Source organism: Calypte anna, chromosome 2 (genome assembly GCF_003957555.1).
Source record: "Calypte anna isolate BGI_N300 chromosome 2, bCalAnn1_v1.p, whole genome shotgun sequence".
NCBI lineage: Eukaryota > Metazoa > Chordata > Aves > Apodiformes > Trochilidae > Calypte > Calypte anna.
Window position 1 is genome coordinate 99601108 of NC_044245.1, and position 23830 is coordinate 99624937.

General features: G+C 39.8%; 1 protein-coding gene across 5 annotated transcripts in view; it reads left to right on the top strand.

Moving 5' to 3' along the window:
• Positions 1–23830, top strand: part of PPP4R1 (protein phosphatase 4 regulatory subunit 1) — a 63403-nt gene extending 39573 nt beyond the window's left edge. For all 5 annotated transcript variants that reach the window (XM_030445503.1, XM_030445505.1, XM_030445507.1 and 2 more), the window contains 10 exons: positions 880–1397; positions 8917–9092; positions 13081–13176; positions 14680–14865; positions 16379–16540; positions 17144–17244; positions 19543–19663; positions 19756–19890; positions 20936–21077; positions 22798–23830. In XM_030445503.1, the coding sequence (XP_030301363.1) occupies positions 880–1397; positions 8917–9092; positions 13081–13176; positions 14680–14865; positions 16379–16540; positions 17144–17244; positions 19543–19663; positions 19756–19890; positions 20936–21077; positions 22798–22961 (1801 nt within the window). In that variant the 3' untranslated portion in view covers positions 22962–23830. The remainder of the gene's footprint in view (positions 1–879; positions 1398–8916; positions 9093–13080; positions 13177–14679; positions 14866–16378; positions 16541–17143; positions 17245–19542; positions 19664–19755; positions 19891–20935; positions 21078–22797) is intronic.

A 23830-nucleotide genomic window follows, 5' to 3' on the forward strand; every position in this document is an offset into this window, starting at 1 on the left:
TTGAGGTTCAACAAGAAGTGCAAAGCCCTGCACTGAGAGAGGAAAAATGCCACGCAGCAGTACTTTCTGGGCTCAGATTGGATTTGGCATGGCTTTGCAGAAAAGCCCCTAAGGCTCATGGAGAACATCAGGTTGATCATGAGGTAGCAATGTGCCCTTGCAGTAAAGGCCCATGGTATCCTGCATTAGGAGTGTTGCCTGCAGGTCAGGGGAGGTGATCTTTCCCCTGTGCTCAGCACTGGTGAGGCCACATCTGGTCTGTTGGGTCCAGTTCTGGGCTCCCTGTTATCAAATATGTATCAGACATACTGAAGAGGGTCCAGTCAAGGGCCACAAAGATGGTGAGGGGACTTTGAACAGAGAGAGAGAGCTGAGAGTGCTCAGTATGGAGAAGGCTCAGGGGGATCTCATCAATTTATATTAATACCTGAAGGAATGGTGGAAAGAGGATGGAGCCAGGCTCTTTCCAGTGGTGCTCAGTGACAGGACTGGAGGCAATGAGCACAACCTAAAACACAGAAGGTTCCCTCTGACCATCAGGAAACACCTTTTTTTTTTTTTTACTGTGAGGGTGATCAAGCACTGACACAGGTTGTCTATGGAGGCTGTGGAGTCTCCATCCTTGAAGATACTCAAGTCATCTGGACAAGGTCCTGGACAACTGGATAATACTTGAACAGGGGCATTGGCCCAGATAACTTCCAGGAGTTCCTTCCAATCTTAACCATTCTGTGATTTTATGATTTATTTTGCTATGTTGTATGTAAAGCTAGTTTGAGAAATAGGAAGATGATAGCATATATGTGAATTTCTAAGACCATATGTTTGCAACAAGTATATTTTGGTTTTTAAATGTTCATTTGCTTTGGCACTTAACAGAGAACAAGTCAGGACTACAGAAGATGTCATAACAGTGGGTGAGCACAACAGGACAGAGGATCTGTCTTCACATGTTGATAATGATGATTTTGCAACAAAACTTGAAAATGCCATGGAAGATCAAAACAGAGTGTCAAATAACTCCCAGGGGGAAAGTGATTTCCAGACTGAGTCATCCTTCCATTGCACTTTGTCTTCAGAATCTTGTGGGGAAATGGCTGAGGAGAACGAGCGAAGTTCTCATTGCTGTACAGCAGGTCTGCATAAGACTGGGCTGAATTCACAGGAAACATCTCTTTCAGAGCAGGAATTGTACAACTCTTTCCATTTCTGGAGGACTCCACTTCCAGAAATAGACATTGACTTTGAGCTTCAGCAAACGTCTGACATAATGCTTGATAGAGAAGTTCAGGAACTGACTATGCCAGTGTCTCCAAACATTCCCATGGCAACAAGGAAAGAGTTGGAAGAAATGATCGAAAATTTGGAACCCCATATAGATGATCCAGATGTAAAAGGTATAGTAGAGTACTGAAATATTTTTAATGTTTGGAGTTATGCATGTGTTGCTTTAGCAGTTTGGGCTTTAATTTTTCAGTTGTTTTGAAAAAGTGAGAAGTGGTACTTTTTCATGGTCCCCAAAGAGATTGTATTTATTTTTAATCAATTGTTGTAAATTGGTGATAAACTAAAAGGGAACTTGCCATCTGTGTAAAGGTGTTTAAAGATAGTATGATTCCTTCCATAAACTCAATACACATGTAGTTAGCAGTGTAAAATCCTGACTGCCTGTTTTGACAGTGTAATCAAATAGATGGCTCAATGGCATAAGCAGTTGGCCAGGAATTTAGTTTATACTTAGCATACATGCAAAGTAAGAATGTAGATTAAGGTTACTGTTTTTTTTAAATACTGATGTGTGATAAGTGGTTTTGTAGTTTTTGTTTTATAAATATCTGTTTTATTTCTAATTATTTAGTCTTCCCCATTTTTCTGGAAGGTCTTTGTTATTGCAGTTTGACATTGTCTTCTGAAGTTTGTGAAGTTTCTTGTGTCAAACTGAGGATTGATCCAAACTGAATTCTTGAAGTGAATGCACATCCTTAATTTTTAAAGCTCTTGAAGAGTGGAGAACAGTTTCATAAGTATGACTGTTTGGTGAATAAGCACCTCATGACCCTTAGGGCCGAAAAGACTTGGCTATTTCATGCATACCAACTGGAGACATATTTCTTTTGGTATTCATATGCTTAATATATTCTAAGGCACATCAATCTTGAGCATTAGTCAGGAAATCCAAAAGTACCACTGAAGAAGAAGCTGTGCTATTCTGGGGCTGAAGAATCCCTCGGGGGAAAGTTGACCTTTAGATCAGAAAAAGTAAGAAGTAAAAAGATGGGCAAGTTGGGAATGCTTTCAACTTTTTTTGTTGTTGTTGTTAGTGGGCTTACATGTTAATAACTATATTTTGGGCTGCTTCTATTTAATTTGCTGCTTTGAGAATGCTTTGGAAAGGGATATGAGTAAAATCTCAGCCTTGCTAATGAACTGTCTTCTCATAACCCATCTCTGAAGCCCACTGTTAAAACTTGCACTGCTGTTTGTTTCATAAAACTTTGCTCTGTTCAGTTACAGAACATCTTAAACAATTTTTATGAGGACTTATGTAGGCAAGTATTTATGCATCCAGAATTGTCCTGTGTTACAGGGTTGTTTCTGCTGTGTGTTCATGTCTTGTTTCAGAGCAGGGGCTTTTTTGTAGCTCTTGTGACTGGATGTCCAGAGGTTTTCTGTGCGCTTGTTGACTAGCACTGGTACACTTCAGTAGAGTAAAACTTACTAGGTTGTCAACACTATGGGTTCCCAGTGCCTACAAGCTAGGAAAAATTTGAACCAGGGTTACCAGTGTCATTCAGTCACTAATGTGGGGGCGAGGTGGGTGGTATTAATTATTCAGTCACTTTTGTATTCCGTTCAGTGCCCGTGACATGGTCAAGGCTGTGTAGTGAAGCCCTGTGAAACACACCTTCTAAACCTTGTACTCCTTTTTCCTCTTACCCTTACTCTTGTTAGTCAGTCTAAATACTCCAGAATCTGGAATTTAACAACATACTTGTTGGTTTGGTAATGCTGCTGTTTTAGTTTTGCACAAAGTACACCGAAACATAAGGAAATTGAGACCAGAAGTGGTCTAATAGTATTCATTTTGCATGCTTGTCTCAAACACTAAAGCGTGCATAGAAGTGGTAGGTATCCAGACTCCTGAGTAGTACCAAGTCTTTGTATAGCTGAGTTAATGCCTATGCTTTGGACCTTACACTCCATAAACTGTGATAAGAGGGATGTAGACTCCCTTTGGGGCTGATTCAGAAGATCAGAGACCCAAGTGCCTCTTTTCTCATGGTAATACCAAGAGTAATGCTTCCATCTTTACCATCTAAACCTATTGTTGCTAAATGATGGTATAAATTCAGCCCAAAGGTTGTCTTAATTTGTTATTTTCATAGAAACTTCTTAATTTCAGAGATAATCTTGTCTCCAGCATAGAAGTGTCAAAACAGCCTTAAAGCCAAGCAGTGCTTGCTGTCTTTCCCCCTGCCTTGCAAGATTAGCTAGCCATGATGTTCTGATGAATCTAGTACTGTGAGTGGGCTGATTCTTGGCAACAAAAACTGAACAAACTAGGAATTTTTTTTTCTCTCTTTCTTTCTTCCTCTTTCTTTTTAAATCCCTGTGCCCTTTTTCTTGCACTTATTTTCTTCATTGGTTTGCTGTCAGCCCAGTCCTGGATTCCTGCTTCCATGCTGTGCTCCTGTTTTTATTGCTGTATTCCCAGCCAAGGGAAGGGGGTGGAAGATGCTGTGCTCTCTGTGGTGGGTAAGCTGAGGCCTGCCATACTGGAGAGCTCCCATAGGTACACAGCTTTTGATTTCTGTAGCAAATGGGGCAAGCATCCTAGAGACATCACAAGATGAAGTGGGGATGAGTTAGCAAAATTGTAGCTTCACAGTGAGGTTCTAGTATGAAGTTATGCATATGTCAATAAGGTTAAGTTGTTCAGACAGCCTTAACTCTGGCTGTACCTAGTCTCTCAGTGCTTGACTCTGAGACTTTATTATCATCTTCCTTTAAATGTGCTTTGTTTTGGAAAATATTTTCTAAACTTAAAAGAAAATTAATACCTGCTGTGTGGAACCATGTTGGCTAGGATTGTTGGTTTTGAAAGCTCTTAAGATCACACTGAATTTTTGTTATTTGTCTCTGCAGAAAACGTGGTGATGGTGATAAGGTGGTACCCTTCATGGAATAGTCAGTGAAGGCTCATGATTTCTTTTTTGCTAGTTAGTTTCAGAGCCAGTCCCTGACAGCTGGGGCAGGTGTGGAGATTTAGTATTGGAGTTCAACTGGCAATGGTTCTTTCTGAGTCAGAAGTTTTGTTTGTTGATTTGGCTTTTTTTTTCTTTTTTTTTCCTTTTTTTTTTTTTTTCTTTTTTTTTTTTTTTCTTTTTGCTTGTTTGTGGGTGGATTTTTTTACCCTGTGTTCTCACTTTGTATGCATCCATAGCAACTGCTATACCCTTGTACCCATATCCTCTCCCTCCATGAAGATTTTGTCTTGTATTTGCTTTATTTTCATTTCTCCTCCTTTCTGGAGGAGAACTTCACTTTTTTACTTTTACTGGCCTCTACTTCACATGTCTCACCCTTCTATGTTGTGTGAGGTACTTCTTCCTTCACCTGGCTTCATTAGGGCAGAAGTATTTAGGACAGAGTAACACAGCTTTTATCTAAGAAGTGCTTCAGCATACCACAGCAACCTGAAGGGAAAGGCAGTGCAATGCAGAGTACAGTATGTTTAGTATATACCCCAATCTTCCCCATGTCTTGTCTGCAAAGCACTAACAGGTTTCTGTTCACATACACAGAAGTAACTTTTGGTGATGGTGGCTTTGTTTGTTTTGGAGGAGTTAGATTTGTAACTTGACTGTTTTCTGTGTTTCTCTAGTACACCCTCCCTATCATCAGAGCAGCTTCCATTTCAAATTTCAAATCCTTGCTTCAGGGCATGGAAGCTGATAAGATCTCTAGCAAATACAATTTTAACAGTGACCAGCAATGACCATAGAACATATTTTTCTGTAATCTCATTCTCAGTAAGGTGTGAACTGAATCTCACTCCCAAAACTTTACCTTGAGGCATTCTTGCCAGAACTAGCTTCTTGCTGAAGTGATAAATCTGAGTAATAGGTAGCTAGCTGAGCCATCACCAACTTAGATAAAGACAGCCTATCTTCTCAGTGACAAACTTTACAGGCTAGCAGAGCTACACAAGACATTCAAAGTTAACCACTTGTTTGTAATCCCCTGTTAATAGAACTTTCCAATCCACTGGCTACACATCCTGAGGATCTCTAACTGAGAGATGGAAACCTGTACATTCCTCTGAAATATGCTTTATTACCATGACCTTCATTCAGGTCACTTTTTTCCAGCTCCTTGAGGCTGCTGCCATCTTCACTCACTTCAGAGGTTGCTTTTCTTTCCACAGATGTTTTTATTTCTTTTTCTTCCCAGGGGCACTTCTTTCAGCTTTATTTATTTCCTTAAATTCTGCCTAGAAAGTGCTAAATCATGTCATGTCTGCTTTTCTTAATAATATTTGGAGAAGGAGAGAGCCTGATTTGCAGGTTACTGGGCCTGAATGTGGCTTATGGTAGTTACAGGCTGCTTTGTGAAACGGAGACCTCATAGGGATAAACCAGCCTAAATGTGGGGTCACTTGATCCTGTTCCCTTGTAGAAACAATGTTTATAATTTAGGCTGGTAGTGCTGCCACAGTGAAAGACCAAAATATATTGTTAATGGAAGAGTAGGTGAGGAGGAAGTGAAGAAGACACTTATCTTGTAATTAAGTTTTAGTTACTTTCATCTCTGTACCAATTAATACAGCTTGTAACTTTTGCTTCTGAGTAAGGAGTGAGGGTAAGGAAAGCAGATCTTTCCGAAAAAAAGAGGAGAAAGTGCCACTTAGAAATATCGATGTCTTCTAGTGAAACATCAGGAGAAACAGAAAACAACAATGAAGCATTTTGGAAGGACAAACTCCTAAAGACGAGGAAATTTAATAAGGCTGGGTAAAATGTGGTTTTGAACTTAAAGGTTGTGCCAGTTAATGTAGGGCACAGGTACAGTAACCAAGAGTAATTCCTTGCTGAAGAGCACTTCTCACCTGAAACGAGAAGCAAAAGCCAGACAATAAGATCCTGTGAACATTGACTTTTTTTTACCAAGTTGTTATGCACAAAACTGGCTTTTACATTCCAATTTTTCTGAAGATAATTGTACAAGCTAGTTAGCCAGTGGAGTCCCTCCTAGCCTTCTTTCCTAAACCTTGCTTCCCAAGAGCACCAAGACATTTCTCTTTGTCAAGTGTGAGAGGGAGAGCCTTATCCTTTACTTGTACTTCTAATGTTTTTCTGGAAACTGTCTTTTTGTTTTGTCTGGAAACTGAAAGATTTCCTGTCTTTATGGTGTAGAAAAGCGAGGAGGAGCAGGAGCCATCTCAGTCAAGAGGATGCCAGCACAGATCTTAGACTGAGTCTGTGTATGATGGAATTAGGGAGGGATGTGCCCTGGCATCTGAGCCCCTGGGTGGTGAAGACAGCTCTTAAGAATGCTGTCTCAGCTATCAGTATCTTCTACCTAGAGCTGTGCACATACATATTTGCACATCCACTTAGGCTGGGACTTTAAGATGTTTACAGGCTTCAGATCATTCACCTTCCAGTGAATGACAGCCTTCGTGACAGGACCTATGGAGAAACACTCAAAGAAGAAAGAAGGCACTTGCCTGTCCATAAAGTCCTTGGGAGTTGGCCTCTCCCATCCTTCATTCACAGGTCTTGGGACTGTAGAATTGACAAGAAGCTGAGGAGATGTCCATTGGTGCCATATCTTCTCTAGGGCAGGCAGAGGAAATCAGGATACATGTGATCTCCATTCCTTTAATTCCCTAAGCAAGGGTGATCGGGGCATGCAGGGGGGATAATATGTCTTGGAAAATTCCCAATTACTATTGTAGATACCTTCACTCATGTTACTAGGAGTAATCTTTGGAGCTCAGTGTGGGTGTTTCAGTAAACACATATTGAATGTTGAAGCAATGTGTTACCAAGTCAGGGTAGGCTTTCTTGACTTTTAAGTGAAAATAAGAGGAGTGTACAGGTTGCCCTTCATGAAAGAAGTCTTCATGAAGATGTCTCCTTGATGTATAGCAGGATATAATTACTTTCTTGTTTGATTTCTCTAAATGAGAATAAACTGGAAATCAGGCAAGCCTTTCTTGCTCAAGCAGGTGCTCTGAAATGAGCACCTATTTTGCATACCTTTTGGGTTGATTTATTTAATTTTTAAGTGTTGGAGGAATTTACTAACCTTGATCTTGTCTATTCTCATGGACCTTAAAATACAGAGGGTTTTTTTTTTAATTGTTAATGAGGTAAAAATTGATGAGTCATAGCAAACTTTTGTTAATATTACAAATTGTAAAATTAATTTTGTCTTATGTATCTTAGATATATTTGATATATAGAAACTATGTTTTCTAACATTGTGTGGTTTATAGTGGAAGTATTAGTATGATGCTGGTTTTCTTTTAAGTTTCTAACTTGCTATATGTTTTCCTGTTGAGATGAGTAATAGTATATACAACAAGAGCATCTTTTGGTTATTTTGTCAGAAATCTGATGCAGTTATGGAGCTAGCATTGCATATTGTACAGAATTATCTTTACTCCTGCTCATCAGACTCCACCTAGAAACTTGTAATGTCTTTTCCAATTTTTTCTAGCTAAGATTGTGCTGAGTTTGATTTTTATCCAACAATGTGTTGGATATCTCTTTCTTCTATGTTCAAATGAGTCCTGGGTTTTTTGTGTAATTCCTGTTGTTAACCCTGTCAAAAAGTCAGAGGAAGGAATTCAGATTCTGTAGTTTGGGATTAAACAGCACCATGGGATTAAAAACAAGGATATGATTTGACATTTAATTTTGCAATGAGAATTTAAGAATACCTTGGAAAAGCCAAAGTATCTGAGGAATTGAGCTTCTTTAATTTGATAGGACAGGAGATTATTCCTCGTTACCTTCTTGGAAAAGAGAGGAGAAAGGCAAAGTAGATCAGTCTGCATTGAATTTGGTGTCACTTGCAGCTGAGACTGCCACTGATACATGATCTGCTTAGATCAGACTATATGCAAGGAACATTGCTCAACAAAGCTCTTTTAAATTAGCTGTAAGCAGAGAGATGGAAAGCAGAGGAGTCTTAGAACTGCAGGATCTTTTTCAAGAGTGGATGGCAGAGTGTGAACTGCTAGTGCTTTCTTCTGATTAATAAGAGGACATCAAACAGTGCAACCTTCAGTATTTGTTTGGAGGGTGCAAGGAAGCTAAAGTCCTGTCCAGAAAAGATGTACTGGGGTCGAGCATCTCTCTATAAAAGTCTTGCTTCAGAGTTGCTATAAAAACATAAGAATTTATTGACTGTATACAGAGAGAGACAGCCTCTTGGAACCAAAATCCTTTTTCTATGAATAAACCTACCCTCAACTTCTGTTTGAAGTACTTTTCCCTTCTCTCTCTTATTCCCATCTACCACAAAAGGCCCAGTCAGTAAGTTAGTATTTATGTGCTCTTCTGTCCCAAATATAATTTGCACCATTAATATCTACTGAAATTCTTAAAGAACTGAATAACAGCAGTTTCTTATTCCTCCTGGGTGTTTTTTGCTTGAAATACAAAACATACTAGAATATAGAGTGGTTGAACATGCTAGGGAAAGAATGGTATGTTGAGCTGCCTTGCCTTTTATGCAAATTGTCCCCAGTTTGGGATTTACTAACAATAATTTTAAATTTGTACCTTCCCCATAGTTCTTCCACCATCCTTCAATTAGTCACTATCTAAAAGCTGGTTTGTGGACTTGCTCTAAAGGTGTATTGCAGTTCAGTCTCATGCATTTCTTTTTCATGTGCTGCAGCACAAGTGGAGGTGTTGTCTGCTGCACTCAGAGCATCCAGTTTGGACCCTCAAGAAGAGACAATGGGCAGCATCAGCAAGGCAACAGACTCTGAGACTGAAATAACCATCAATGACCAACAGAGTTTTAAACCTATACTGAGTGATATTGTGCCTTTAATTGGTGACACTGGTGAGGTAAGAAGTGAGATTTTTACTCTATTTTTTTTCCCCATCAGGATTTCCAGGGCTCCATAAATAGAGCTGTATTTTGCATTTGTGTAATAATTTCAGCCAAGTACTCCCTACTTTTGGCTAGTGTGGCATTTGGTTTTGTTGGCTGGGACTGAAGCGTTAGCTACGTAAATAAAGAGTTCTGTTGGGTGCCTTTGTTTTTGCCAATTCTGTGCTTGTCCGTGTAAATTCTTAAACTTGTTTCTGTTAAAATCTGTTGCCTGTCACATTTTAGGATGTTTTAATGCTACTGCAGTTTATTATTGTGAAATTGCCTTCCTTAAAACAGAGCCCTACCAATAACAAGTGAATCCTCTTCTCCTGTGCCCCTGTCCCCCCCTCTCTCAATCTGTAGAAAGAGATGTTTTGTTCCTTGTGCTCCATGTCAAAATGCTTTACAGTAGTTTACTGGCCTGCATAGCAAAAGTTCAGTGCCTTCAATCTAAGATGTTATATGGACTTGCTGAGAAACAAAGTGGGTTCTACCAATCAGTCCAGTGTTAAAGTTTTTTGCACTTCTTCAGCACTCCACTGCCCCATGCCCCTCTGAAGTCTGTGGTATTTGGTACTATTACCTGTTCTGCACTGTGTATTAGGCTAGACCCACTATGTAGTGCCACAAGGTCTGGTGGTATTAAAAGCTATAGCTATGTAGAAAAAAATGCTTCATAAAACCACTGCAAGTGATTTGTTCAAATCATAGTGCTTAAATGGTATTTTCACATGAAATTTTGATGAATGTCTGAAAAGTCTAGGAGTTGACATCAGTCCAGTGCAAACATATTCAGCCTTCTTTAATTAGAGCACTGTTTCTAGTTGACATTTAACTTTTCACCTAAGATGTAGGACTATCATGTAGCCTGAAAACAATTGGGGAGTGGAGGAATGTGACATTTCCTTGGATACTGCTGTGTATACACAATCATAATGGAACACTAAAAATGTGGTTGGTTTGTTTGAGAAAAACAACCTGCCCCCAGTTCCTAATGTCAAGCTATATATGTTGCTTTTTTCTAATACTAACCTGCAGAGTTCCTGTGAATGTATCCTCTGCCCTTCTAATTTTTGGGGGCGATGAGGGTGGTGTCTGGTCAGAGGGATCTGTTCTGCATTTTATTTCTTTAGAGTACAATGCTGGCAGAAAGTTTAAGAACCTATTATATTGCTGATTATATTATTATATATATATTATTATATTGGTTTTGCATGTTTCATTTTTACTCTTTAAAAGGATGCTTTTAAATCTGGCAGGTCTGTGTTTGTTACTGGCACTGAATCAAGTCCTCATTTTACAAGTTAAAGGATATTATAAAGGTGACCTAGAATTTGGGAATCAGCAGTGATCTGCTGAGAAAATGGACTGTTGCCCCTAAAAGTGAAAAGAGCTCTTAGTGGTGTTTTTCTTGTGTGTGTTGTTTGGGGGGTTTTTTGTTTGGTTTGGGGTTTTTTGGTTTTTTGGGGGGTTTTTTTGTTTCTTTTTTGTGGGGTTTTTTTGGGGGGTGGGGGGTGGTGGTAGATTTTTTTCTGGTTTGTTTTGGGTTGTTTTTTTTTAAGTTTCAGCATAGCAAGGTATTAGTAGGGCACTGGACACTTCAGAAAAAATCAGGCTGTAGCATTTTGTATCTGAAAACAGTCTTCACAGTTCTGCACACATACACAAAGCAAAATCACACTTCACTTGTCCTTCTGCAGCTACTTCAGTACCTAAAGAAGTTCATTTTACATGTTAAAGAGATATTCTGTGTTCAAATAAAAATAAATGTGTTAATAAAGTGAAAAAATAAAATCTCAGGACATAGATGAAGCTTGGTATGGGAGTCCTTTTTGAGTGGAGGGAGAGGCAGAAGGAAAAGAGTTAAGACTGAAATCAGCTTATGCCTTCCTGACACAAGTACCTCTCTTTAAGAAGAGGGTGAATGCCAAGAGGGGGCTGGACCCTTGAGACTGACTCTCCATGTTTGGGCGAGCTGCCTTGTCAGAAAATGCCAGCAACACTTGCTCTGTGGGCTTTGTGTGCAAGGTCCTCTCAAACCAGGACACAGTGGCACCGAGCAGAGGTCTGTGGAGGACAGGCACAGAGCTCTTGTTACACTGCAGCTAAGAAACCTCTCTAAAGAGATTGTAAGGCCAGTTTTTGCATCTCAGAAATGATGGTCCACCAGTTTGGTACACAAGAAGTTTTCTGGATAAATCCTGCTGAATTTTTGTGTCTTGGCTCTCTGAAGCAATGCTTGCTTCAGTGTGTGTTATATGGAAAAAGTGCAGATGGAACTTCATCTGCAGGAACAGAGATACTGCACTGACTTAAATATTGGCTGGTGCTGTGGTTCTTCTGTACTGAAGCTCTTCCTTTATGGCATGCATATATGACTTGAAAAATGGGTGGGTAAGAATGTTCCCATCTGTGAAACCCTCTGGTATATTTAGTTTTTCAGCTTAGTTCAGTCAATAAAGTATTATTTTTATCTTTATATATATATACTTAGCCTTTTAGAGCTGAGGTAGCAGAGACTGTGAGATGGAGACTTTTCATTTTTAATGTAGGAGAATGAATGACTAGGCTTTGATCCCATGTGCCTGGGCAAGTCATGGAAAGTGCTGTGTCTAGCTTGTGCTGACTGCCCCATAATTTCCTGATTTGATAGAGGTCAAAGCCAGTGACTTTGTGGCAATGCTGAAACTTACCTCTTTTTATGGAGGGGAAAAAAACAACAACACTTGAAAGGGACTGAAGAATTGGCTGGCAAGCTAAAATCCTGCAGAGATGGTTTTCAGAGCCTCTGGAAGCTTTATAGTTGGGTATTGTATACTAGTGAATATATTTAGTTATGGAGTCACATTGTGGATCAGTTCTTTCCTTGGCTGTTTAACACCTCCATGCTGCTGCTTGATAAGTCTGGCTGGGGACTTGGGCTGCTGCACCTGTAATTATATCTCAGCAACTAAACATACATCTCAATGCTTAAATGAAAGCAAGTCATGGGAGAGGATAAAAGCAACTGTCTGAAGTCAAACCAAGGAAGACAGATGGTATCCTGGAGGCTTTTTTGAAGAAGTTCATAGTTTGCTTGAAAATTTGTATTGTCAACCCGATCTGAACAGCTGGTAGAGTAGGTGTGTTCTCAGTGCTTGTGTTAACCCTAGGAGCTTACCCTGCAGCATCTCATATCTAGTAAAAATACCTCTGTCCTGATCTGCTTTTCAAATATTCATCACAGGTGTCTTGAAATTCATAGGTGATTGTGCAAAGTCCATTGTGTTTGGGGAACTTTGCTGCGATCGAAAGTCACAGTGCATCCTCACAGCAGCAGCACAGTTTATATTAGCATACCAAGCCTCTGCTGCTCAGTAGAGTTCTGAAACAGTCTCAGTCCTTATGTTTAAGGCTCAGTTATGTAGCCAGCATGCGTGAATGATTTGTAATAATTATTCTAATAGAACTGCTGAGAAGAGTGATGCCAGTGTCGGCACCTGTGGTCCCTTAGGACTCCATGTTATAAGGTGAAGCTCATCTGTTGAGAAGATTACAGAATTATCATCTCTAGGGAAGAAGCAACAACCTAGCTCTCATCAGTTTGTGCTTTTGAGTGTGAGGATGGCTTTGTTTTGACCTTTTTCTAGCACAAATCTAAAGCAACAATTCCAACAACGTGACCCATCTGCTAGTTACATTTTCCTTAATAATGCAGCCTCAAAGATACTCTTCTCCTGTGATTTTCGTTCTTAAAAACCAAAATGCAGCAGAATAAGAGGACCCTGTGTTTGAGATTGAAAACATTTATTTTATAGAGCTTTTGATTTCTGGATGTAGCAAAATTGTATTTGAAATTAAAACATCTATTTCTTTAAGAAAAAAAAAAAAAAAGACCCTGAGGTGAGGGGTCAAGAACTTCTTGATGTTGCCATTTGTGTTCAATCCTTGAGTGTATTTTCTGTGACTTTTTTTTCATAGAGTATGGATTCTACACTTCACTACATTCATAATGATTCAGATTTGAGCACAAACAGTAGTTTCAGCCCTGAAGAAGAAAGAAAATCCAAAGTACAGGTAAATGATAATGACTTCTGGTTTTCATACATGTATCAGATAAGTGGAATTTTTTTTAATGTATATGGGGATTTCTTTTATGCATTTCATTCAGTCATTTCTGATGTAGTGTAGTTTCCATCAAATATGGCCACCCTCCTAGATAAAGAGTTATAAAATATCCCATGTTTCCAGAGATAATGGTTTAATTCACCTGTTGCTTCTGTTTTGCTTATATATGTAAGATGACAGCATTTTTTGACATAACAGTTCCCATAGACCTCCAGGCTTGATTTTGTTTGGTCTCATTTTCTATGGCAACTGTCCTGCAATGGAAATCAGGTTATTGACAAAGCAGGATTTTTTGTTAAGTGTTTTCATAGAATCAGCCAGGTTGGAAGGGACCTCTGAGATCATTAAGTCCAACCTTTAATCCACTACCACTGTTGTTACCAGACCATGGCACTGAGTGCCACATCCAGTCTCTTCTTAAAAACCTTCAGGGATGGAGAATCCACCACCTCCCTGGGCAGCCCATTCCAATGCCTGGAATTCCAGTGTTTTGAGAGGAACTGCACCCACCTCATGACAGCTTTTTGCAGAAAATTTGTGAAAGTGTTTCATTAACTCAAACTGTCTCCTTTTTATTTTTTTCCCAAGAGGAATCACCATTGGCTGTTACATAGTTCAGTATTAAGTGTGCCACCCTGCCCCAGCTTGGTTCCTTGAGTGGCAACAGCATCAGTTCCTCTTGCTGCTTGCATGAGCCAAGCATTCAGCATCTCTGTTGCACCTCCTGTGCATCCCCTCTGGGTAGTCACTGATTAAACTGACAACAGCTGAAGCAAAGATAGCATTGAAGCCAGTGCAACATGGTTTTCACAAAATTTTAGTTTAGATACTAAAGTTTAGATTTAGATACTTAGTTTAGATTTTTCAGTGGAGTGAAGGAGTGGTCTTTAGCAGAGATCTTTTGGTCTCTGGAGAACCCTTTTCCTTCCTGCTGACTAGAGAGTTTGGAAAAACTTTTGAACACACAATCCTCTCTACCTGTTTCTCTTCCTTACTTTCTCAAGGTATTCTAATTTTGGTTTCTTTTCCCCACCTCCCCAAGATTTTGAGAGGAATAGGAAAATTATTTTTGAGCAAATCTCATCACTTGTTATTCTGCCTGTTTTTATGTATGAGTTAAAAGGGCTAATTTGCATGGCCTGCAATCCTGAATGTTTGTAGAAGAGCTGAATGTAGTCTCTGAAGTTCCCAGTCTGCCTAATGATCCACCTGCTCATCTGTAACATTGGTCTCTACCTTTTCAAATAGCCTCCAATGATACTGTTTCTTTGGAACTTTTTGGTGAAACTAAAACACAAGACATTTGCATTCATATCAATAGACTGTAATTAAATAATATGCTGTAGTTGTGTGTGTGTGGAAATGTTCTTCTGAAGCATGCTCTGGCATTTTAGTAAACCTTGGAGGATTTATTGAAAATTGTATAAACACTCTACCCTCTTCTTGCTGTAGGATGTTGTACCTCAAGCCTTGCTGGATCAATATTTATCAATGACTGATCCATCCCGTGCACAAACAGTTGATACTGAGATTGCTAAACACTGTGCTTACAGCCTCCCAGGTGTGGCACTTACATTAGGCAGGCAGAATTGGCACTGTTTGAAAGATACCTATGAGACGCTGGCATCAGACATGCAGGTAAGCTCACGGAGCTCTGACAGGGAATGATCTGATCTTGTACCACGTGAGAAGGGATAATCTGAACTTCTGGGATGATTTCTCTTATTTACTGGGTGTTGGGGTGCTCTGCTTCTTAGGCAGAGCTTTAGGTTGCTGATATGAGTTATTCATCCAATGACTGTAACTGATGTTGTCTCAAAGGAAGCTGGGTGTGTGTAGTGCTCAGATAGTAAGGAAATGGGGCAATCTGAATAGGAAGTGGATCTCCAGTGGGAAGGTGAGGAAGGGCCTCTGATTTCCTCTGCTTGCTTGAGATCTTCTGGCAGTGCTGGGGATTCTCATAGGTATGGGAATTTGGGCTGTGGTGCTGTGCATGAGCAGACATGTGCCCCTGCAGGCAATGTCTGGAGCTCTGTGAGTCAGTCTCACGCCAGGCCTTTTGGTGCTGCATCCAGTTAGTCATAAGGGAATAACATCACTATCACTATGCAGTGTTGCCATTTTAAAAACAAATACTGGAAATAGCAGCATTTTCTTTGTCAGGTGTTAAGGAGGTGGTTTTATGCATTTTACTGTTGGTTTACAGTTGTTTCACAGTCTTCTCTTATTTCCTTTTTTGGAGATGTTCTCTTTTTTTTTTTTTTTTTAAAGCATTCTCAGACTACTTTACCTCTCTTGAACTTGCTGCTTGCCATGTCAGAGCAGCAGTTCTCAGTGATAATGCAGTGAGTAATTTTATACATGGCTATTGCTCGTATTTTCCTAATTCTCTTGCAGCTCTTGAAAACAACCAGCTAATAAGTTTAAAACATAAGTAAAAAGAAACTACCTTGTATTCAAAACTGCCCAGGGTTTATTGCCAGTCTAATCTGAATTAAGATTGAATAACCAAACCAGAGCAAAAGAACAGTAAGCATGCTAATTGGAAAGTGCTGGCTAAAGAATAGATGCTATTTTATTTTAGAAGGCTTATTTGAAATAGTTACTCCATTAAAACAGTTCCCTCTCAGTTGAGGGTGAATTAAAAGCTCTACTGGTCCTTGGACTGCTGGGCATTCAGCATGGGTGAAACTTTAGCTGTTATGGAAACTAAAATATGCCAGCTGAAATATTGTGGGATATAGATCTTGTTCTGTTTTGTAAATAAAACAAATGAAACAATAGTAGCATGGAACTAATTTACCCAAAAGAATTCAAAGGAAAGAATAACATGTGCAAGAGCACTAATGTCAGTGCTGTGAATGAAGACTGTTTTCTTTCTCAAAACAAACAAAATATTTTCACTGCTTTTATTTGCCTAGTCTCTTTATATTAAGGAGAAGAAAAAGTAACCTTGTCATTTGTTCTCTCTCATATTTTTTTCTTTTTCTCCTAAAATTTCCAATTTAATTTTCAATTGCTACATGAGGCAGTCTTGAATGTATTTTTAAATACTGTAGCAGTTCAGCTTGGATACTGACCCTCAAGTTAAAATAGAGCACTTCAGATGATACATCATTAGAATTAATTTATTTCTGTGTTTATTTGACAGTGGAAAGTTCGCCGGACACTGGCATTTTCTATACATGAACTTGCTGTCATCCTTGGGGACCAGCTTACAGCTGGGGATTTAGTTCCTGTCTTCAATGGCTTTTTAAAAGATCTAGATGAAGTCAGGATAGGTGTGCTTAAACACTTGCATGACTTTCTGAAGGTACGTCTGTGTTCAACCCTGGTCAGGTGGATTTGTGTATTTTGATTCAATTCTTTGTACACACTGGTTTGTTAACATAACACTGGTATAACTCTGTAGAAATCCCTACAGTCTGTTGAATGTGAGTGGTTTTGCAAGGGTTCTGTCTCGCTGATACATTCTTCTCCCTGAGTAGCCTGGTTTGTGCATGTTTATTTAATATGTGCCAGTAGATAGTATCAAGTTTTTTTTTATTTGAGGGCACTAACCTCTCTATGAAGTTTGCTTCTCAAATTTATTTAGGACTATTTCTGTAACTGCCTTGTTTTTGGAGCTGAAAGACACAAATTATAAAACCTTTAAAATCAGTGCCATCTTTACTGCTTATTATGTCTCTTATTTCTTAGAGTAAAAGAAATAAGACTCTAGGTCAGATCTTGCTTTCAGTAGTGGCCTTTGAGATTTTGCAGACTTAAGCATAAGGTTTAGCTTAAGAAAATGCTATTGATAAGATTATTTTTTTTTTAATACAAGCAAGTGTTTCACTGTATTTTAAAGCTCTTCTTCTATCTGCTGATTGTTTCCCACATGTAAGTTTTTATTTGTTTATATTTACTGTTGCAGCTTCTACATCTTGACAAAAGGCGAGAGTATCTTTATCAGCTTCAGGAATTCCTTGTGACTGATAACAGCAGGAACTGGCGTTTCCGTGCTGAGCTGGCTGAGTATGTTGTTTGCTGGATGTTTGTTTAACTAAAATGTTAAAATAATGTTTTATTTTACAGTGTCATTTTAAAATTAATTTTTAGTAGTGAATAGTTCTTATCCTCTTCCACTTGTCCCCCTTGCTTAAAAATCCTCAGCAGTTATGTATCCCTTATAGTAGTTGGAACCTGAATGTCTTTTTCCATCACTGTATGTTGAAAACATGACTCTTCCATAAAAAAAACGCTTCCAAAAGAGAAGACTACATCTGGTTCCTTTTGAAGTCGACAGAAGTGTTCTAGCAACTTGATTTGAGATTGCTGCATTTGATGAGTAGGCTGAACTTCGTGAGAGAGAGGAGATAAGACCTTGAGGGGGGCAAAGAAAGTGAGTACTAAAGTAGTGACCTTGGACTTCATCTGAGCAGACTTTGGCTTTTTTATGGAACTGGTAGGTGGACTTCTGTAAGAAGCAGCTCTGAGGGGTCAAGTTGCTCAGGAAAGCTGCAGAGGAAGTGGCTCATGAAATTAAGCAAGGGAGGGATGCCAAGTGGGAAGGAATAGCCTCTGACAGTGGGACAGGATGAGCTCTGCTGGAAAGGCCCAGACTGTTGTGGAGGACAGTGAGCTAAACCTGAGCCAGCAGTGTGTCCCTGGCAGCACAATCCTGGGCCATGTCACCAGGAGCACAGTCGTGTGTTCAGGGAATGGATCAGTCCCCCCAAAGTCAGAACTCATTAGATCTCATCAGGAGTAATCCATCTCTACCAAAACAGGAAAGATGCTGATGAACTGGAGCAGGTTCAGTAGAGGGCCACCAAATTGATCGAGGTTGCAGCACTTACCTTAGAGGAGAGACTGTGCTACCAAGGGCTTCTCTAGCAGGAATGATGAAATGAGCATGTAGTAATGACTGATTACAGTGTATCTTTTGAATTATATTTTGAGAAGACATGGTTTAACAACTGATCATGCTGTCTTGATGTTTTTGCTACATTTAAGTGTTGTTTTAATTTAGTAACAACAAATCACTTACTAGTTAATGCAGGTATGGAGACATTCAGTCGGCTGCTTCAAAAATGTCACGACACTTCTTCTGACACTTCTGCCATTCATGAGGCATACCACTGTCTGAGTGTCTGCAGCCTGATGAGATCTTAATCAGTGTGTTACAAATTGAAGCAGAGTGCAGTTTTCCAATATATTCTGACCTAGAGGAAGTTGATTGATTTGATAAATACGTGACAGAGGATACTTCTTAGCCTAAGTCAGGGTAGTTGCACTGTATCTGTGGATGTGGTGTATGTATAAAATATCTTTACCAGATGTTCAAATATACATGTACACTGTGGTGTCATTCACAACTGGATTGCTGTAGCTGGTATGAGGATCCCTGCCTTGTAAATGCAGTTCTGGTTCCCCAGCTTCTCCCCTAGTTTTTCATTCTTGAAGCTGACACAGGATTTTGCCATTACTGTGAGTAAATGGCAACTTGGCATTTGCAGATGATCCACAGTCAAACCCATGGCACTGAAAAACAGAAGATTTTACTTTTCAGTAACTTATTGACAGGAAGCTGAACATGAGCCAGCAGTGTGCCCAGGTGGCCAAGAAGGCCAGTGGCATCCTGGCCTGTATCAGGAACAGCGTGGCCAGCAGGTCCAAGGAAGTGATTCTGCCCCTGTACTCAGCACTGGTGAGGCCACACCTCGAGTCCTGTGTCCAGTTCTGGGCCCCTCAGTTCAGAAAGGATATCGAGGTCCTCGAGCAGGTCCAAAGGAGGGCAACCAGGCTGATGAAGGGACTCGAGCACAGACCCTGTGAGGAGAGGCTGAGGGAGCTGGGGCTGTTCAGCCTGAAGAATAGGTGGCTCAGGGGAGACCTCATCACTCTCTACAACTCCCTGAAAGGAGGGTGTAGCCAGGTGGGGGTTGGTCTCTTTTCCCAGGCAACTGTCAGCAAGACAAGAGGGCATGGTCTTAAGTTGTGCCGGGGGAGGTTTAGGTTGGATATTAGAAAGAATTTCTTTACCGAGAGGGTGATCAAACACTGGAATGGGCTGCCCAGGGAAGTAGTGGATTCTCCATCCCTGGAGATATTTAAAAAGAGACTGGATGTGGCACTCAGTGCCATGGTCTGGTAACTGCAACGGTGGTTCAAGGGCTGGACTTGATGATCTCTGAGGTCCCTTCCAACTCAGCCAATTCTATGATTCTATGAACTTTACTGTGGTCATATTGCATATTTGGCATGTGTTGTCATATAATGGATCATATTCAGTTAATTATAATGCACTCTGGTGCCTCTTCTCTCTTGCAGACAGCTGATTTTGCTTCTGGATCTCTACAGTGCCAGAGACATTTATGACTACTTGCGCCCCATCGCTTTCAGCCTCTGTGCAGACAAAGTGTCTTCTGTCCGTTGGATCTCTTACAAGCTGGTAAAGCAATCTAAGTAAATTCAGCATTTCAAACTTTTGAGGGTTGGTGGTCAGAAGCAATTTTTGTACTTTTTTTTTCTTTTTTCTTGAAGGTCAGTGAAATGGTAAAAAAGCTGTACATGGCGTCAACATCAACCTTTGTGGTAGACCTTATGAATGAACTTGTTGAAAAGTTCTGTAGGTGCCCCAAATGGTCTGGTCGGCAAACTTTTGTCTTTATTTGCCAGGTAAAGTAAAGTCTTTTTGTAGATCTTGTTGGTTTTGGAAGGATGGTGGTGGTGGTGATAAGAATTAAGAGGGGATAAGTAGATGAAACTCTTCATCTGTCTAAAGACACTATTGTAATGAATATTGAAGAACCTTGTTTCCAAGTGAATAGGTTTCATGGCTGCTTTCTTCAGTGTTGTTTCACAGATGAATTGAAATGCAACTTTAGCTTAGCCTACTAACATCAGGTTGTCAGATCTGATGTTGAATATGAAACATGTGGCAAAATAGTCCCTGAATTAGGAAGCTGCTTTGTTACTCAACATAATGTGAAATTTTTATAATATGCAGTAGCAGTCTGCCACTGTTCTGAATAGCTTTTAGAAATCATGTGTGAGGAGTTACCTATACCTCCTGCTGCAGCTTGGTCAAACCCAACATATTCTCAGCAAAATTAATTTAAGAGTTGCAACAATCTGAGGTCCCCAAAAAAATGGTAAAATTTGAAGTCTGTAGCAGAGGTGCAGACTGGGAGCCAGTATGACTGCTGCCTAAGTGGGACAGTTCTTTGAAGTATTTGGAGAAATGTGAGCTTTGAGCTTATTTAGGGAATCATGTTTGAGTACAATATGTTTATTTGGGTGGAGTATTCTTGTCTTAGTATAGTACCCAGTTAAAACAAAGATTAAATCAATTTTTGAAAGGTTTGGGAATGTCTTTTACTTTTCTTCCCTGTTTTAAAATGATACAGTGAATTAAAAAAAACCAACAACAGCAACAAAACAAAAACCCCACACTGAAATAACACAATAAAAATTAAGAACTTGCCAGGCTTCATACACAATAAAGTGGGCTTCAAATTGAGCCTGAGTATTCTCAACCCTAACATGCTTCATTGTGTGTGACTTTGTGCTAGAAAGTATTTTAGTTTATTTTAAAACCTTATGGATATACCTACTGTATTCATGCTATGAGGGTAGTAAGATCTGACAGCTCTGATTATGTGTTGGGATTTTATCCTCTCTGTGCTGAAAACTATTGAAATTGCTTCTGTCTTTTTGCCAGACTATCAGTGAAGATGACTGCCTGCCCATGGACCAGTTTGCTGTGCATCTGTTGCCACACTTATTACACTTGGCATCTGACAGGGTTCCAAATGTTCGAGTCCTGCTGGCAAAAACTTTAAAGCAAACTCTTTTAGAGAAAGGTGAGTGGTCAGAAAGAGCTGCAATGGGCTGACTGCATATTTCTTTGTCCTTCCACTTTGGTTATAGTCAGCTGGGAAAGAAGCAACAACTTCAGATGTTGTTTGCCCTTGCTTTTACCATCTTCTTGGTGTGGAATGTGATGGAATGTTACCTTGGCTGAGATAAAACCATGGACTTTGTTGTAGTAGACAGAGCCACTGTTGTGTGGGGCTCAGGAAATAAGAGTTCTTGCTTGTATGCCAGCCTGTTGTTTTGATACCATTTTCTCTGAGCTAGGGTATGGAGGTGTCATCAGGACACAGAAATAAGAACTAGGAACTGTGAATTGTTGAGCAGCGCCTTTTGGTTTTTTAAAAAAAAATCTGATGTTCTGTGTAGTAAGGATAGATAAAAGCAGATATACAAATCCACCATACGTTTTCTCACTGGAGGAGAAGAGATGGCTCTTTTGGTGTGGTTCTTGTTTTTTTATGGTAGCTGTGGGAAGAAAGTTTTCCTAAAGTGACTCCAGAGAAACTAGGCATGCAGCTTTCAAATTGCAGACTTTGCTTAGGAAAGCATCCCCAATGCACAGCAGATACCAGAGGAGTCAGCAGTGCTCAGATCCCAAATCACTGTAAAGGAAAAAAGCATTAGAAATCCTTTGCTGTTTTGTAAACCAGCAGTGCCTTCACTTGGAGTATTTCATCAAGTCCTGGTCATTTGCTTCCTCAAAACCACAGACTGGCTTGAGGACTGCTGCTTCTGGCGTATAAAGTTTGAAGAAAACACTGGGCAGTACAAAGGATGCCAACAGAGTGAGAGTTAGGCTATTGCCAGCTGCTTTGTGCTTGCTGGAGACACAGGGTAAGCATTTGCAGACAATTAATGTGGATCCATCCAGTGATGTGCTCTCATTTATCCTCCTAACTGTGCCAAGGCTGCCACTGCTCTTCCTCTTATTGTGTAGATACTGGGTTTTTTTGTTGTTGTTGTCCTTGTTATTTTTGTGTTCCCTGCTGGAATGGTACATCTCCATTCTGCATCTCCACGGTGTAAACTCACAATAAAGCTAATCCCTGCTAGTCCCTGTGTATAATTAGGGATATTGGGTAGGCAATGAAAGGCAGATTTAAACCAAAAATAATTTCAGAAGTTTTAAACCTCAGCTCTTAATTGCCTTCCTATGAGCTGTTTGTAGTTATGCTGCTTTTATGCACCTTGTGTTATGGATCTCATGAAAACAACTGGAACAGTCCCAACAGATGTTAGAACTTTTTCCACTCTTATTTCATGTTATCTGAGTTCTATTGCTTGATAATGAATTGCCAAGCCAGGCAGTGGAAGGGAGTGGCATGGCCATGGGTTTGAGATATCTTCCCCCCACCACAAATACAAGCAGACTCCTGAGCCTCTTGCAGGCTTTTTCTCCCTCTTTGCTCATGGAGTTTGTCAGGGTTACTTTTATACTGGAGGGCAATCCTCTGCTCAGCACCAGAGGGTTACAGAAGAGTGAAGCATTAGGAGCAGAGGTTGGAGAACCTGTGGAATGACTTTTTGTTTTCAGGTGAATTCATGGTTATATTCAGAGGTGTTTCATGTGCCTGCTTAGAGATTCCAGTTCGACTACATGTGTGCACTGCATCCTGAGATTTTGAACCTCATGGTAGGATGCTGAGCTTTGCATTGAAGTCTCTGCTGTCTTTTCCTCAGATAAATCTTGTGCATTTTCTCTTACAGAATATTTTCTAAACTCTGCCAACTCCCATCAAGAAGCTGTGGAACAAACAATTATGGCCCTTCAAATGGATGATGACAATGATGTCAAATACTTTGCAAGCATACACCCTGCCAGTACCAAAATTGCAGATGATGCCATGAGCACTGCTTCATCAACTTACTAAAAAGTTCTGGATGTTGCTATAATTAAAAAAAAAAAATTAAACTATCATCAAATGCCTCTAAAATGGTTGATTTAAGACAACCTCTTTGGAAGGAGAGATTTCTTGCCAGACTTAATAGGTGGATGTTATCTAAACCAGGGATTTTAAATCAAGAAAAAGTAAGCATACCTGTGTCAGCTTGACTTCAGAAAAACACTGCTCAGAGGATTATCTTTGCCACCGAAGCCTTAAATCTTCTGTCTTCCTGAACAAATGAAACTTGAATTGGCAGATCATTTTCATGGTAGAAAGGATGTGATTTCCAGAGACCTGCATTGTTTCTCCTGAGGAGTTAACTTAGCACGTATTTTCTGTAGCAACTGATAGATGAAATGGCCAGAAAGGCACAATTATACCAGGATGTAAGACCTCCAGTATTAGCTCTAAAAATTTGTATCATTCAAGGACTTAATTTGTATGCAGCTGGGCACACCCTTAAGTGGGAAGAGCTTTGATGTTTGTAAATGGGGAGAAGTAGAAATCTGGATTTCTCTTAAGGGCTCAGTGCTAACACTAAACTAGAATTCGATTTTAATCCTTAAATGCAGCATATTGCTGTACTCATTAGCAGAAAACTTTGCTGAGTACCTGTGTCCTAATTATTTTCATGCTGGTCATGACCTAAAGGAAATTTATTAGCACATGTACTTTAAGTCAGGTATTTTTAACTTGATCATGATCGGCTCTGAGGTGCAACTTTTTTCTTCATATACTGTACATACCTGTGAGCCTCCTTGGAGTGCTGCAGTCTTTAACCATGTTGTTTAAAGCTGTTGTGATACAAGTTGTTCTCTACTTGTCCAAATAAAATTTATTAATAAGATTGAAAA